The sequence below is a fragment of the Lepidothrix coronata genome, unplaced genomic scaffold (assembly GCF_001604755.1).
Source record: "Lepidothrix coronata isolate B3197 unplaced genomic scaffold, Lepidothrix_coronata-1.0 Scaffold3, whole genome shotgun sequence".
Classification (NCBI taxonomy): domain Eukaryota; kingdom Metazoa; phylum Chordata; class Aves; order Passeriformes; family Pipridae; genus Lepidothrix; species Lepidothrix coronata.
In genome coordinates this window covers 2,821,036-2,835,322 of record NW_016690183.1, presented here as the reverse complement: position 1 = coordinate 2,835,322, position 14,287 = coordinate 2,821,036, and the positions used below count along the sequence as shown (strand labels likewise).

Sequence of the window (14,287 nt, the reverse complement as noted above, 5' to 3'; positions counted from 1 at the left end):
AGCTTGCTGAGTTTTTGCCATCATAGCGAGATTTTATAAATGCAGTGCTTGGCAGTGGCTGACAAACCTGAGAAACCAGTTGCTATTTGCTTTATTCTGCTCAGTTTGAAAGGGCTGCTCCATGTGACTGGGAAATTCACAAAAAATTAGTTCTAACAAAAAATTAGTTCTAACAAAAAATTATAAAATCATCCTTGGGCCAGTCCCAAATTTTGGAAAAAAAATTTTTTTATTTACCTGCCTGGATATCTGGCATTATGCTTCTTACAATGTGAACTAGCTAGCTCTACTCTTTTCCAGCACCACCAAGAAAAAGGAAGAACAAGAATTAAGCTTAAAGAGCTTATGGCTACAGTCCTACAAGAGAAGGAAACAATATTGAATGTCTGGAGGAGGGAGGGAGTCGTGCATAGTTTTATTTGATTTCTAATCTTCTTTATATTCCTTATCCTTCCATTTCTTTGCTGTCTAATAAATGCTGTGTTTTTCTGCAATGCCCTTCAGGGTCGCAGGAGAGAGGACTTGTGACAAATACTAGATGTGCTGCAGGTCACAGATGCATCTCAATAGGTTTACTGGCAAACTCTTTTGAACCTGCACTGAAGACCGCTGGTGAAGTCAGGATCTTGGTGAAATACACACACAAGGATTTTATATTGTGTGAAAGATCTACAAAGACAAAGTTGGTTTGTGTGTTGCCCTGATGGTGTAACTGGTAAGCAATTATTCATTTAGACATCAGAGGAATAGTTACTGGAAAGACTGCTCAGAGCATCACAGCAAAGCCACTCTGATAGAGGCAATGTGCATTTACTTTATTCGTCTGCTGAAGTCAATAAACAAGTCCTGTAAAATATGGGATTTAAAAATTTAACTTCATCAGGGTACTGAGCTCTTATGTGTGCAAATATCCTCAGTTAAGAGCACAGTTAACCCGATCCACTCTTTTCTGCTCATGTCCAAATCCTAGTATGAAATTAGTTGCTCACAATCAGAGGCTGTGCCAGATTTTCTGTTGAAGCTGGGATGCTCCTGGCAGAGGGCACACTAGAAGCAGTTGAGTCTCTTAAGGCTCCCCATGGACAGCCCAGGGACTGTGTGATGGCTGGAAGTGATCACCTGTGCACGACAGGCTAGCCAGGATTATCAGACTTCTAATACATAGCTGCATGCTGAAGACCTGTTGGGAAATTGCCAGGAGGATGTGAATAATTTCTATTCATTTGCACCACATGAGCAGTGGGAAGAGAACACAAAGAGCTGAAAACCCAAGTTAAAAGTAAAAAATATTGATTGTTTCATACAAGATTTTTTTTCCAGAATATAGAATGTTAAGAAAATTCTACATGTGCAGAAAAGATCAAAATTTTCCCCAAGATTTAAGAGAAAGGCAAGACTTTCTGCAGTGATTTAAAATGCATTACTATCATAAGCTCAGAGCAGTATCTTCAATATTGGGTTAACTCAGCTAACCCTTCGCTTAAAAACTATAAAATACAAGAGACAAACGTGCTTAGATTTTGGAACATATGCTGCCAAAGTTACCCAATAACACACTTGTTTTGAGCATTATAGTTCAAAGAGCATTTATAGCAGACATATTGCCTGTTTGCCCGAGATCACACACGGAAAAAAAATCTAAAGTTCAATGTTTTTTGCCTGTCCAAGGACCCATGAGTCAAACATTTCAGGATAAGCAGACTTTTAAAAATACCTTTTTTGTAATATGTAGATTTCTAGGAATGATACAAATGAAAGCATCAAATTTTCTGCAGACCAGAAAATCAGTTGCATGTGATATATTCCAACACGATTCTAACAGTTGATTTCAATGTGGTCTTGTTTTTTATTCACTTAGCAGGGATAATAGTTCACAAGACATCTTCTGGCCTTTTTCATTTTCGTCCTTTAATCTGATGTTATTTTTCAATGCTAAACTGTATATATGAGTGTATACAACATGTGTCTACAACATATGTACATGCATACCGGAACAAGGGAGAAGTGTCTGGAAACTCTGAGCAGACACAGTGAATAGATTGGTTTAATTTTCATGATATTCTTATATCATTAGTTCTATAACATATTCATAATTTAGTTTTATTACTACAATTATTAATATGCATGGTACTCTGTATACAATATATTTAATATACTGCCCACACAGTTTTCTGACTTTCTAGATCCTGCTTGCAAATCTAGGAAATCTCTGTCCCAAGACAATAACTTAAGGTGAGAAACACACTCAGGGTAGTAATGAAGATACAAAAGAACTGTGCCACAGAGCTAAGGGGCTTGAAATGACTTTGACTTTTTTTACTGCTAAGTAATTAAAACAGTAAAAAGAATGCTAATAGCAGAGACAAAGAAGAGCTTATTTGAAGGGACCAGGGTAAAGTGAAACACTGCTAAGCACAAAGTTTGTTTTCATTGTAGGTTACATCTAGATTTCCATATTAAAAAAAAAATGTAAACATCACATTTTAATATTCTTCAGCTAGTTTTGCAGCAATTCATTACACCTAGAGTCTCTCTTTCCCTACATCTTAGGTCATCTAAGATACTGGGTTTAAAACACTGGGTTTAAAACTCTGACTTAGAGGCTCTTATACATCGATTTGCAGAGAATCCAGAACTGCAGACAATGAAATTGCAAGTGAAGCCACATGAGCAACTGTGGTAGTTTTTCTTCTCAGGCTACAGCTTTTCTTTGAATTTCAAATTTAAAGTGTTACAAAGAAGTCATACAAGTTATCTATAATTACACAGAATTAGTTGTGTTTCTGGTGCTCCTCTAGAGATTGAAAGAAAATGGTTCCTTCACAAAGGACTGTTTTGTAAAATCTTCTTACCTTAGTTCCTGAAGTAGGTACAAGTCCCACAGCTGCCATATATGTACTTCCAATTGTCTTGATCTTTTCTATGTCCTTATAATATTCTTTGTCCATAAGCTTTGTTTAAAACATAAAACTGTTAAATATTACATAATATTTTAGACAAGCAACCATAGTTATCAGATAATATGTGCAAGTTCATTAAACCATATTATTTTTGGTAAGTTGAGGCTGGCCCACTTTGATGTCATTGAAAAAACCTGCCATTAACTAGCATTTTGATAGTCTTTCTATATTAGTGGAATTTGAGGTCAGACCTAAAAGTCCAAACTGGCCACCTTGGAGAAGCCCAGTGGACATCAATTATGATTAAATAGAGAGTTTACACTACTCTTTTATTAAGCAGTTCAAGATATGATGAATTACTACAGATAATCTCTGTTGATAGGAATTTGGTAGAACTCATATGGTCAAAAGACAAAGTCCTTAGAACTTACCTCATCAAAATCAGCAATAATTTCATTTAACAGGCGTAAACATTCCACTCCCATATTATTGCCGTCCAATTCAATGTAGAAATCATTGAAGTTTGGGATGGAAGCAAACATCACTCCTACTTGTGAATATGACTGGTAATAAAGGTCCTGCAGTTCAGGAGCAGATATAATTTTTATTTTAAAAGATTAATCTAAACTAAGCATCATTATTACAATACCCATTCTACTGCTAAGCAATAGCTATGACAAAAGCCATCATTTTTGCTTGAGAGAAAGCCAGTCTTCTTAAAATAATGTTGAAAGATGTCTCCACTCAAAACCATAAAAGAAAATTAACGCCTAAAGTATTAAACCCATTTAAAACAACTTAGTTTTGTTTTGTTTTGTTTTTCTGTTTAGACATGGAAGCAGTAAGTAAAAATTTGGAGAAAGTCTTAACAGTCATAGAACTTCCATTGTATGAGAAATATATTTTCTCAATTGTGTTTTATAAGCAAAATAGCATGTGGAGCAATTTTATACTGTAGCACAAAACCAGCCTCACTCCTTCACATCTTTCTCTGAGTTATGGAGTCCTATGTAATATAATGCTGCTCTGTATGCTAAGGTTTCTGCTTAAAAATTTAGAGGGCTCAAAGAAAGCAAAACCACTCTTCTGTGGTTCAAATACATTGATCAAAATTCTCAAGAGCAGTATCATGGATATTACAGCAACTCCAGTGCTGCAGGTTTTCAGATTACCAGAAGGATTCTGGTAAGGGTTTCCTGAACCAATTTATTTAGGCACTGTAGCGTTTTATGTTAAAAGGTGCTGTGTCTTCCTTGAGTATGTATAATTCTCCATTTTTAACTTTAAATGGGTGGTTTTGGTAATGATAGCATGTTTTCCAGAACTAGATTGGGTAACACAGTAGCATCTGGAAGATCATACGCTTCACTATTCAGAACCAAACTGAGCTCATACAATGCTGCGATAAATCCCAATATCCTAAATTGATTGAAATAAAGTGATTGACAAGCAGACACTTGGTTACACTGATATTTAATAACAATAAGCCCTTATACTGATTTTTATTAAAATTCTTTAGAGAAAGAGGACCATAAAGCAAAAGAAATAATCTCAAACTAATTCTTGAATACAAGTTTTTATGAAACTATTTAAACATGAGCAAAATTTTAAAAGTCCAAGCCTTTCTTGAAAACATACAATTGAAAGGTGACCCAAGCAACACCAGACCACATCCATACAACATGTATATACATTTTATCTTGGTTTACCATATTTCTTGGATTAGACATAAGAAAGTGCTGTGCAACATGTGCTGGCAACAGGTTGAAGAGAATTCTTTTATTATCCAGCTTGACTCTCTCCATATCGTCTCTCTCTTCTTCTGCCTGTGGGGATAGAGGAAAAGAAAAACCTTTCCAAATAGCAAAAAGTTAGCTGAACCTATCAAACAGCTTCTACTAATTCATCCTTTGAAATTAAACTGAGCATAATAATGTAGAGCAGTAATGTAGAGTGCGAACGTTTCTCCTGTATCATGCTTCTACATTAGGCAAAATCCCTTAAAGTTCTTAATAATTTAAGCTCTGGGCTACTTTCAGGATTTGATCAGCTAAGTATATCAGTATCTCCCGTAGTACTCCATTATTTTTAAATAGACCCTTGATATTTTTACAGAGTAAGAAGCCAGAACAATCCCACTTAAGTGGGTCTTGGAGGCCAATTCCTTTCCAGGTAGTCTGATACAGTGTAGCAGTATTTGATCCACATTTCAAAAAAGAGAAGCCTGTAGAATCACCAGTCAAACCTATGTCATTTTGCAGTAAAATGTAAAGAGAACTGGCTAGTCAGTAACTTCAACAGAGAAAAAGATTTTAAAATTGAGTCCTTAAGAATATCTAATTTAAAAAAGTGTATAAAGATAATTAGCATTTCTAGAGATGGTTTTAATTATGCTGGTGTTTGTCATGAAAACATAGACAGTTCCTTCACAACAGAAATTCTATTGTTGGTGTGAATGACAGCATTCAGAAAGAGTGCTTAGGAGTTAACACAACTGAGGTTCCTAACCCAAGATACTGGTATCCTATTACAGGTGCATTGACTAACAGGAATTAGTGGGAGTCATACATTAGGAAACAATTCTAAAACTCAGACCTCTTATTAGAAAAATACTGAATATCTAGGGATCTCATTTGGGACTCCTAGGTCTGCAAATTCCAGCCTAGTCCTTCATGTACTCATCAGCAAAATTACTTCTCTGGAATTTGCTCCTTTTTCTTAGAGTGACTTCTGGCTCTACATTCTAATTTCAATTAGAAAATGCTTGATCATGTTATATAATTAAATTCACAGAAATTATATCTTATTCTTTGCTCATCAATCACATTCACAGAACAGTAACACAAATCTTCTACTGTGATCCTAATATGATTTTGTTTATCTAATTACAATCAGTGGAAGACTGGAAGGGCAAATTCTTAGGCATTATTGAGAAACCACAACCACAAAAACCACCAAAGAACCTGTTCTAATCTTTGTTGGTGTCCCATTTGTATCTGAAATTTGGTATCCTGATTTATTACAAAGTCCACATACTTTTTTCACTATCCATTCCTGTCTAAGTAGGAGAAAACCAGTCACCTCTTGCCTTCGTATAAGCTACCAATATATTTTCATGTGATTTCTTTTTTCCAGGAAGCCACGTTTTACTTTCCATGACGAAACTTAGGAAAAAGCCTTTGTATTCAAATTACACAGTTCACTTTGCTTTGCAGTTTACTTCTGTATTTCTAAATTTCTTTACAAATAGAAAGAATGCAGAAAAACAACTGATTTTATAGACATAAATTCTTCAGGAATTGTTCCCTTCTGAAATAAATTCTCATCTCCTATTCTTATTTGTGTAATAAGAAACAGAATCTATTCCAGCCATGAAATATCAGTAAACATTAAATAACAATGAAGTTCTGCAAGAAATACACCTGAAGCTTTTACTCTAAGCAAGCATCTATTTCCTGTTCGTGAGCTGTTTTCCTGACACTTATTTTGCTGTTTAAATTTCACATGCTCTTTTCTTAAAATATCCTTCCCGTGTTTTGGTGGCATAACTCTGTCTTTGACTTATTGTTTTCTATAAACATGTGAAATGGTTTCTGGCATTTCGTTTGACTGTTGCAATTTAAATGTTCTAATAGTAAAAATAAAAAATTCTTCCAGCTGAAAATCCAGACTGAGCTTGCAACTCCATTTTTGCACCATACTGAAATATAGGAAATTTTACTCCAACAACAGCAAAGGGATTTCAAAACTGAACTGATGCTCTGAATAAAAAAATCCATTTGGGGCTTGTTTATCCATTCTTCTATTTTTTGAGCAAGAACTTTTTCGTTACTTAATTCCTAGGAATGTTAATGTTCTCATTTAAGCTACCAATAACATATGGGGCAGAATATCAGCCTAAAGAACAACACTCTGAGTCAGGGCATAGGGATTTCTGGATTGTCAAAGGAATCAAGTAGGGGTAGGTAAGTGGAATAATCAGTTTGATACATTGTATGGATAGTGATGTTGCTCACTCACTGACAGCCGCTGTTCATTTCTGATCTGGAAATGTGTGACCTGATTCCTCTGCCTTGCCCAGTTGTGAGCCGAAATGTGCATTTTGGAAGACATGATTGAAAAGGTTCTTCAGTACACCCATCATTGTGTACAAATGACAACAAAGGTTTTAGAGCAAGCCTAAGCCATGACTAAGAAGTGAAGAAATGAGCTCTTGAGTGAAGAACTGATGTGGAAATCAAACTATTAGAGTCATGTCTGAAGGGGTGGCAAAATCCTCTAAGAGCAGGGAAAGGCATCACCATTGCTAATGGTAGAATGCTACCTCTCCAACACACCTAGCAAGCATCTCCTCCTCTCTTTGGATGCAAAACTGCTAACTACAGTCTTGACTCTGAGAAGGTTCAGTTGACAAAGATGAGACTGTGGGAAAAAAGAAACAAAGATAACTGTTCAGAAATTATAGGGGGAAATATGGTTGCTAGTCCCTGGATGGAATATGGTCAGCACACCCAACTTCCCTCACACAATACAAAGAGGGACTAAATGGAGCATGGAGTGAAGACACCACAGCCAGGCTCCGTTGAAACCATTGCAGAGGAGGGAACTTGCTGGTACTTTTTAGATTATAAGCTACATAGCAGCTGGAAACCAAGGGAGATAAAAGAAGATATTCTGCTGTTGAATCAGCAACTGTGGCAAAATCAGTCTTCTTGGATTGATGCATATCCCCATCCATTCCCATCACATACCATCCCACAGTTTTTATAATGCTGGTAACTGATTACACATCCTTTGTTTGGGAAGTGGTCTGAGCAGTTGTATCAGCTGGCTGTCTAAGCCTAAACATGCTGTAGCAATGTCACTGACTGAATAGTTACTACATGAAAATACAGTTTCAAGATTCAGCTAAAAAGAAGTCTCATTTTTTGTACCTGAAGGTGGCACTAAAGCCACAGGGAAGAGACTCATCACATTGCTTCTGCAGGGCCAGGTTTTTGAGAGGAAGTGCTAGCACACCTAGCAAGTCTTGCTTCCAGACTGTAAAACTTGTATTTCTTACAAGTGTAGTGGACTAGGAAAGCCAGTGGAATTATATTCTAGTATTCCCTGAAGAATGCATCAATTAGTCATATCATTATATTATACTTATTTTCCTCCACTGACAAATCCTTTGGTGGTTTTAGATCTTCATAAATTTATTACTTATATTTATTTGTTCATTCTTTTTTTTTTGTCCCAGTTTTGTTAAACAATTTGCATCATCAAATGTGAATATCAGTAACAAGTAAGGAAAATGTTCCTATATTTGCTACTCATAGTTATTGTCATATGAGACACACAGAGTTACTCAACAATGCTATACAGAAAATGAAATTGTCCTCCCACTGTCTGTTAAAAAAATCAACAAAACAAAGAGCAGATATTTTCTGGAAATACTGTGATATTCAGAAAGGTTAAATTTGGAACAGAAAAATACCCTAGCAAAATCAACAAGAACCTATAACACCACTGACATGTGAACAGTAAATACAAATATAAATGTTTTGACAACTTATCACAAATCAAAAAAAATATTTTTTCCATATAAAATATTTTTCCACATTTTTACATAAATTATGTAAATACATACTGTATTATCTCTGTTCTGTTTATGCAACTCAGATGCAAGGAAAGTAGATTAACTTATCTTGAAACTGTATAATTTTCTTAACCGGTTTTCCTTGTTTGAAACCTACTCTTCTTCCAAACACTTTTTTTTCCTGATGTGGCAGAAAAAAATAATCTATGGATATGTTTTCCTCAGACCTTAGCAGAGACCACTGAGAATCTATCTATATATTCTTACTAATAATAATATTAATTTCAGGACACTTTCAGGGTTTAAAATATAATTAGTTAGTACTAGACGGTTTATTGTTCATGATGAAGTAAAGAAATTATCTATGAAATCTTTTTTATTGCAGGTTATGCCGCAAACGCTTTATTAATTTGATATTTTTACAGGACTAGCCCCACAATGAATGCTACTAAAAGTATACAAGCAAAGTGCTTACAGCTTCCAGAATAGCCATTGAGTCTGAAATTCTCCCAGTTGTAAGCCAACAACTGAAAAGCCTCCTAAAATTGGCACATCTTCGCATAGGAGGGGCTGGCTACTGGGAGATGTGAATCTAGCCTTAGCATGTAGTTCATGCAATTCAGTGTTTGCACAAAGAACTAGAACACTTACTCTGTAAAACAGAAAATCTCCATAGGCCCTGAACAGTAAGTCAGTGGTCTTTCTAAAACTTCTGTTACCAAAAATATAACCAAGTTAAGCCAACATGTTTCAATGGTAAGTAGTACCATGGCTGTAGAGAAACATGACCAAGACTGCTTTTAACCACACAGAGGGCTCCTGCAATCCAGCAGCTAGAGAAAACTGGTCACTCAAGAATGTAGTTTTTATTTGTCTCCTCTTAAAGGTTGTTAAACAATTAGTAGCTTGGAGTTTGCTAACTATTCAAGGGCGGTTTTAACATACAGATATTTCCAATCAACAGTGTTACCAGAGCCTGAAATGCTCAGATTTTTACTGTGCTGAAGAACCTAGCAAGTACAAAGTTTTGGGTTTTTTTTCACTTACCCTTTGAATAGGTAAGCATCAGAAGCATCCATCATGTAACATCCATCATGGACAGTACTTCTGTATATTATGTTAATTAGCCCTTGGACTCAATATCATTCACAATCAATATACAGAGAGGAAACCAGAAGAACCTTTCTTACATATTATCCACTATTACTTGTATGGCCAGACTTCGCGAGAGAAGATTTGGGAAAGGTCATTAACCCTTCGAGCCTGTGCAGTGGATTTTTTAGGTGAGACACAGCGTGCGCTGAACTGAGCCCACCCTTTAATCCTGAGGTTCATCTGCCGGGGCCGAGCAAGCTTGGACAGTGGCAGTGAGGGTCTCAGGACATAGGTTTGTTTAGAGTGACCTTCTCTTAGATGGATTGCCTTACAGGGCTGACGAGCTCCATCTGCCCGGGGGCTGGGAATCGAACCCGGGTCGCAGTGGTGAGAGTGCAGCACCCTAACCACTAGACCACCAGGGGCCCCCCACTATTACTTACTGCACAGGGAATGGATCTTCCTCTTGGAATTGAGAAGAAGAAAGGTAAATGCCCAGATCATCTAAGAGGCCAAGAACCTATCCAGGATACTGATTTCAAAGAATGGTAGTCATGTTGATCTCTAATACTGAATTTTCTACCTAAAGTGATTTTTTTCCTTTCTCAATATTATCATGCAAATTTCACAGACAAGGTGGCACCACATAAGTACCTGATTTGCAGTTGAAAAGATCTTAAAATGGCATTTAATTTCAGAAGAAAACCACTTTTTGAAGTGGTACCTGAAGATGCCACTCGAAATTTGATGTCTTATCTCCCCTAATTGTCCCTTGGAAAAAGTGCACAATGGTTTTAACAATAGTGGTAGATGGCTAGGGATGTCTATACAACCTGTCCTCAAGAAAACAGAAAAAGTTCATATTTCTTCCTTTACTATTGTCCAGTTCTGGTCTTTCATTAGACAAGCATCCCATAGGTTTCCTGTACTAAATTTTTCAACTAATTGATTGTGAATTAAAAATTAACTTAAAACTAATAATCTTTAAGCAGTACCTCCATTAAGAATGCACAGTTCGTCATAATAGCTGGAATGATGAAAAGCATTTAAGATGCTGGAACTCACTCTTGACCTGCTGAAAGGCCACAGGATAGCAAAACCAGTATAGTCCTGCTGCTACTCTATTTCAGGGCTAAGAATAACATACAGAAGGTCTTGTATTCATCGATCATATGGCACTCACATACTTCCACCACAGTATACACCTAGATATGTGCTCCACTGAATTTCAAAATCTAACCATCTTTTTCTTCCATCTAAAAACTATATTTGGCAGCACAGCAAGCAGAAATTAGCATCAGTTTGTCCAAAACAATCTTCTGAGGCTGACAGACATAGCATCTATCAATACGGTAGGTCACAGGACAAAAAGTAAATTAAGTAATTTCACACTGAAGACTCAGTTAAACAGTGCAGAGTCCATGGAAATTATAGAACAAGATAATCTTAAGTCAAAAAGGACATGGACATAGTTTTGGACATGAAGACATACAAGAAATCTCAACAAAGCTTAACTGTTACATAGAAAAACTTTATAAGCAGAAGATAATAGAGCTAAGTCATTCCTGACTTCTCCATTTTGGAGCCAGGGATGTATTTCACTAACCCATGTGTTCCAGTCTTGATGTTATGTGTAAAAGCAGGCACTGTGATGATTTATACAGTCCTCTTGACAACATAGTTAACAGGGTGTAGATGAGAATAGAATGTGACCTCTGTGAACTACAGGAGTGTAAGATTTACCATAGGGGCAACTTCCAAATTGCACCAAACCAAATTTACATATTGAACTTTCTCCTTCCTTCTGGAACCAGTGTGAAACACTTTGGAGGTGGGAATTGGACTGCTAAGAGGTGTGACAGGAGGTAAACATATCTTGATGCCCGTATTACGGTTAATATAATTTCTATAGGTTTTGCTGTGATTATGATAGTTAGGAAATGTATTTTCAAAAGCAGTGCATGCACTTGGTGCCTAAATAAATTTCTAATCTTCATCTGGGAAGGAGTTCCATAGTTTCATTGCATGATATGGGTATAAATATTTTCTTTTATCAGTTTTAATTGCTTCTTTTCAGTTTACCTGAACATTGACTTATTTTCACCCCTTTTTGTGTAATAAAAGATAAAAATCCCCCATGGATTTAATTTCTGTATCTCAGGTTTATATTGCTAACAGTACATTCCTAATGCACCTTAGATATAAATATATTACATGATTGATGATGTACTGGAACAACTTCAAACAAACAAAAAAAAAATTACTTCTCCAGGAAAAAAGGAATTTTATAGGTCTGTGGAAAGAAGGCTCTAAAATAACTTTTCTCTGTGAACCCCAACAGACATGAGAAATTTCGTAAGAGTCTTAGTCCAACTAATTTGTCCTGAAAGTATTTGCAAACCAAATCAAAAAGTCAGACATCATTTTGTATGCATGGATACTATAAAGTCCTGTGACTCACTTGCACAGCCCAGAGGTAGTCCAGACGCAGTTTCAAGTCCACCTGTCTTGAATGCAGTGCCAAAGCACAAGAGAAAAGCAAAATAGCTAGTATTGGTTCATAGCCACGCATGTAAAAGGAGCCACCCCTTAAAAACAAGAAGAAAGTAAACAGGTTATTCCAGGTTTTCCAGTACGTAACACCACATACTTTTAATATCAAATTTTTGGTTTAGAACATGTGGGTACACCCTAATCAATAGCCTTTTCTGAAAAGGCTTATCTGGGCAGGGTAATGGATGACAGTATATCTGATCACTGATCACACAAACAAGCAATTTCTTGAGGACTTTATAATGCTATGCATTATTGTAATGTGTGTGCATGCTTTTAATTACGAAACACATAAACACTGAAAAGCTTAAAAACTTAAATGAAATTGGAATTGGTTGAAATATGGAAGTGAAGTTTTTAACTGTTTTATATTTCATATTATAGTTAGACTGCAGTGTGTTCAGTTGAAATACATTAACCATAAAACTACAGAATGCTAGCTGCTAAAAGCTGATCTCCTGTTGATGGATATTACTAGATTCTACAATTTCTGGGGAGAGGATGTTTAAAGTATTTCTTACGCTTCACTGATTCTATAGCCCTAAGCAGCACTGAACACTAGAGGACAATTCACAGATGACTAGTCAATGTCATGACTATCTATAGAGAATTGCCCATTGCTTTAACTTTGCAAGATACCTACCCCAATGCTTTTCTGTAACCACTGAGTTCCAGAATAACTATGTACAAAATTGTAACAAAAAACAGGAGAATCATTTTTGGCAAGGAAGATACTCGTAGAAATATTGCCAAGGTGAGAGTCCCCACTACACAGGAAAGGAAAGCATAGTGGGCTGTGTCACATGGAAGTTCATTCATTGTTTTATTTGTTCCACCAGGAGAAATTATAACTATTGAGCTGCTGGAATTGGTATTCCAAACCCAAGGCATGCACCCAACCTAGAAAAGACAGGAGAGGCGAGAAGAGGAGAAGGTTAAATACGAAATAAACAGAAATGCAATTGCTATGAAGGCTGACTGTGGTTCATTTCTAATTGGGAAAATATGGCTGTGGAGTTCCCACCCAACTCAATGTTGTATGAAAATCTCCTTTTCCTGCAATGCTTCACGGAGTTTTAGTGGAGAGAAAAATTTGTTCATTAGATGCCAGTAAGGGCAAACAGTTGAAGTTTGGGCTTAGCTGAATAGTTTCTTTCTCAGTGCTCAAAATCAACAGATTCTCACACCAGCATATTCCTGCAAAATTAAGGAACTTCAGTTAACCTTTACCATGGCCATGCAGGTAAAGAAGGATCTTGCACAGAGCACAGAAATAAATGTGTTTGTTTTATTGACTATGTAAGTCATATAAATTTTAATTATTTAAATACAAAATAAAATATATTTTAATCACTGAGTGAAAAACTAAACATGAATAATATCTTTTTTCCATCTCAGAGCTACTTCTGCTGTCACATATGGTTCAAAAACAAGGACTCATCCTTAATTATCCCTCTCATTTCAGTTATCCAAGGAGTTCCATTTCCTCCCTGGACTGGAAATAAAAAAAATGTTTTAGTGCATTTCTTATGGGAAATTTGGGGAAATTTAACCTAGGTTTTTTAAAGGCAATGTCATGTACACATTTCAGAGCTGTTACCCAAGGAAGAGAGGAATTTCTGGCAAATAGTGCAAGTCCCTAGAGCTCCAGTTTTAACTGCAGTCCAACCTTTACCCCTAACGAAGGAAAAGGATAAGAGTTATTATAAGTGGGGGGAGTGGGATGGTAGCATGGAATTGATTTTAACAGGCACTTCCACATATGCCCTGCCCTGTACTTAAGCTTCTCTTTTTAAGTGTGTTATAAGACCTTTTTATTTCATCCTAAGCACTGGCAATGAAATTTTATACCGTGCTGTAAAGTAACTGACAACCTTAAGGGTGATTAAGAAATGTATTTTACAGGGGGTTGTAGTAATTTAAAAAGATGAAATATAATAAATATGATTTGAACTCATAATGCCTAACATTGTGAAATGAAGGAGTGAAGTGAAAAATCCCTTTAATGTGATTTGGTTCAATATCCTTAAAAATGCTCTTCATACTAAACTCATCCAAAAACATACACAGGCATGAGCGCTTCATCAAGGATCTGCAATCCACCCAGGAAAACATCCTCTGCTGTACAACCAACATTGAAACCTCAACACCTAGCTCC

At 36.2% G+C, this 14,287-nt stretch overlaps 1 protein-coding gene across 3 annotated transcripts in view; it reads right to left on the bottom strand.

Annotated features, from left to right (window-relative positions):
• ADCY1 (adenylate cyclase 1) overlaps positions 1 to 14,287 on the bottom strand; it is a 166,231-nt gene that overhangs the window by 14,238 nt on the left and 137,706 nt on the right. Inside the window, exons 13-17 of one of the 3 annotated variants that reach the window (XR_001876164.1) lie at positions 12,773 to 13,029; positions 12,038 to 12,164; positions 4,610 to 4,726; positions 3,332 to 3,478; positions 2,853 to 2,970 (exon numbers count right to left, since the gene is read on the bottom strand). Coding sequence is in view for 2 of the 3 variants with exons in the window: in XM_017823085.1 (XP_017678574.1) it covers positions 2,853 to 2,951; positions 3,332 to 3,478; positions 4,610 to 4,726; positions 12,038 to 12,164; positions 12,773 to 13,029 (747 nt within the window). In the remaining variant the exon portion in view is untranslated. Of the gene's footprint in view, positions 1 to 2,833; positions 2,971 to 3,331; positions 3,479 to 4,609; positions 4,727 to 12,037; positions 12,165 to 12,772; positions 13,030 to 14,287 lie in introns of those variants that run through there. The other 2 variants (XM_017823085.1, XM_017823098.1) reach the window with 2 other exon arrangements.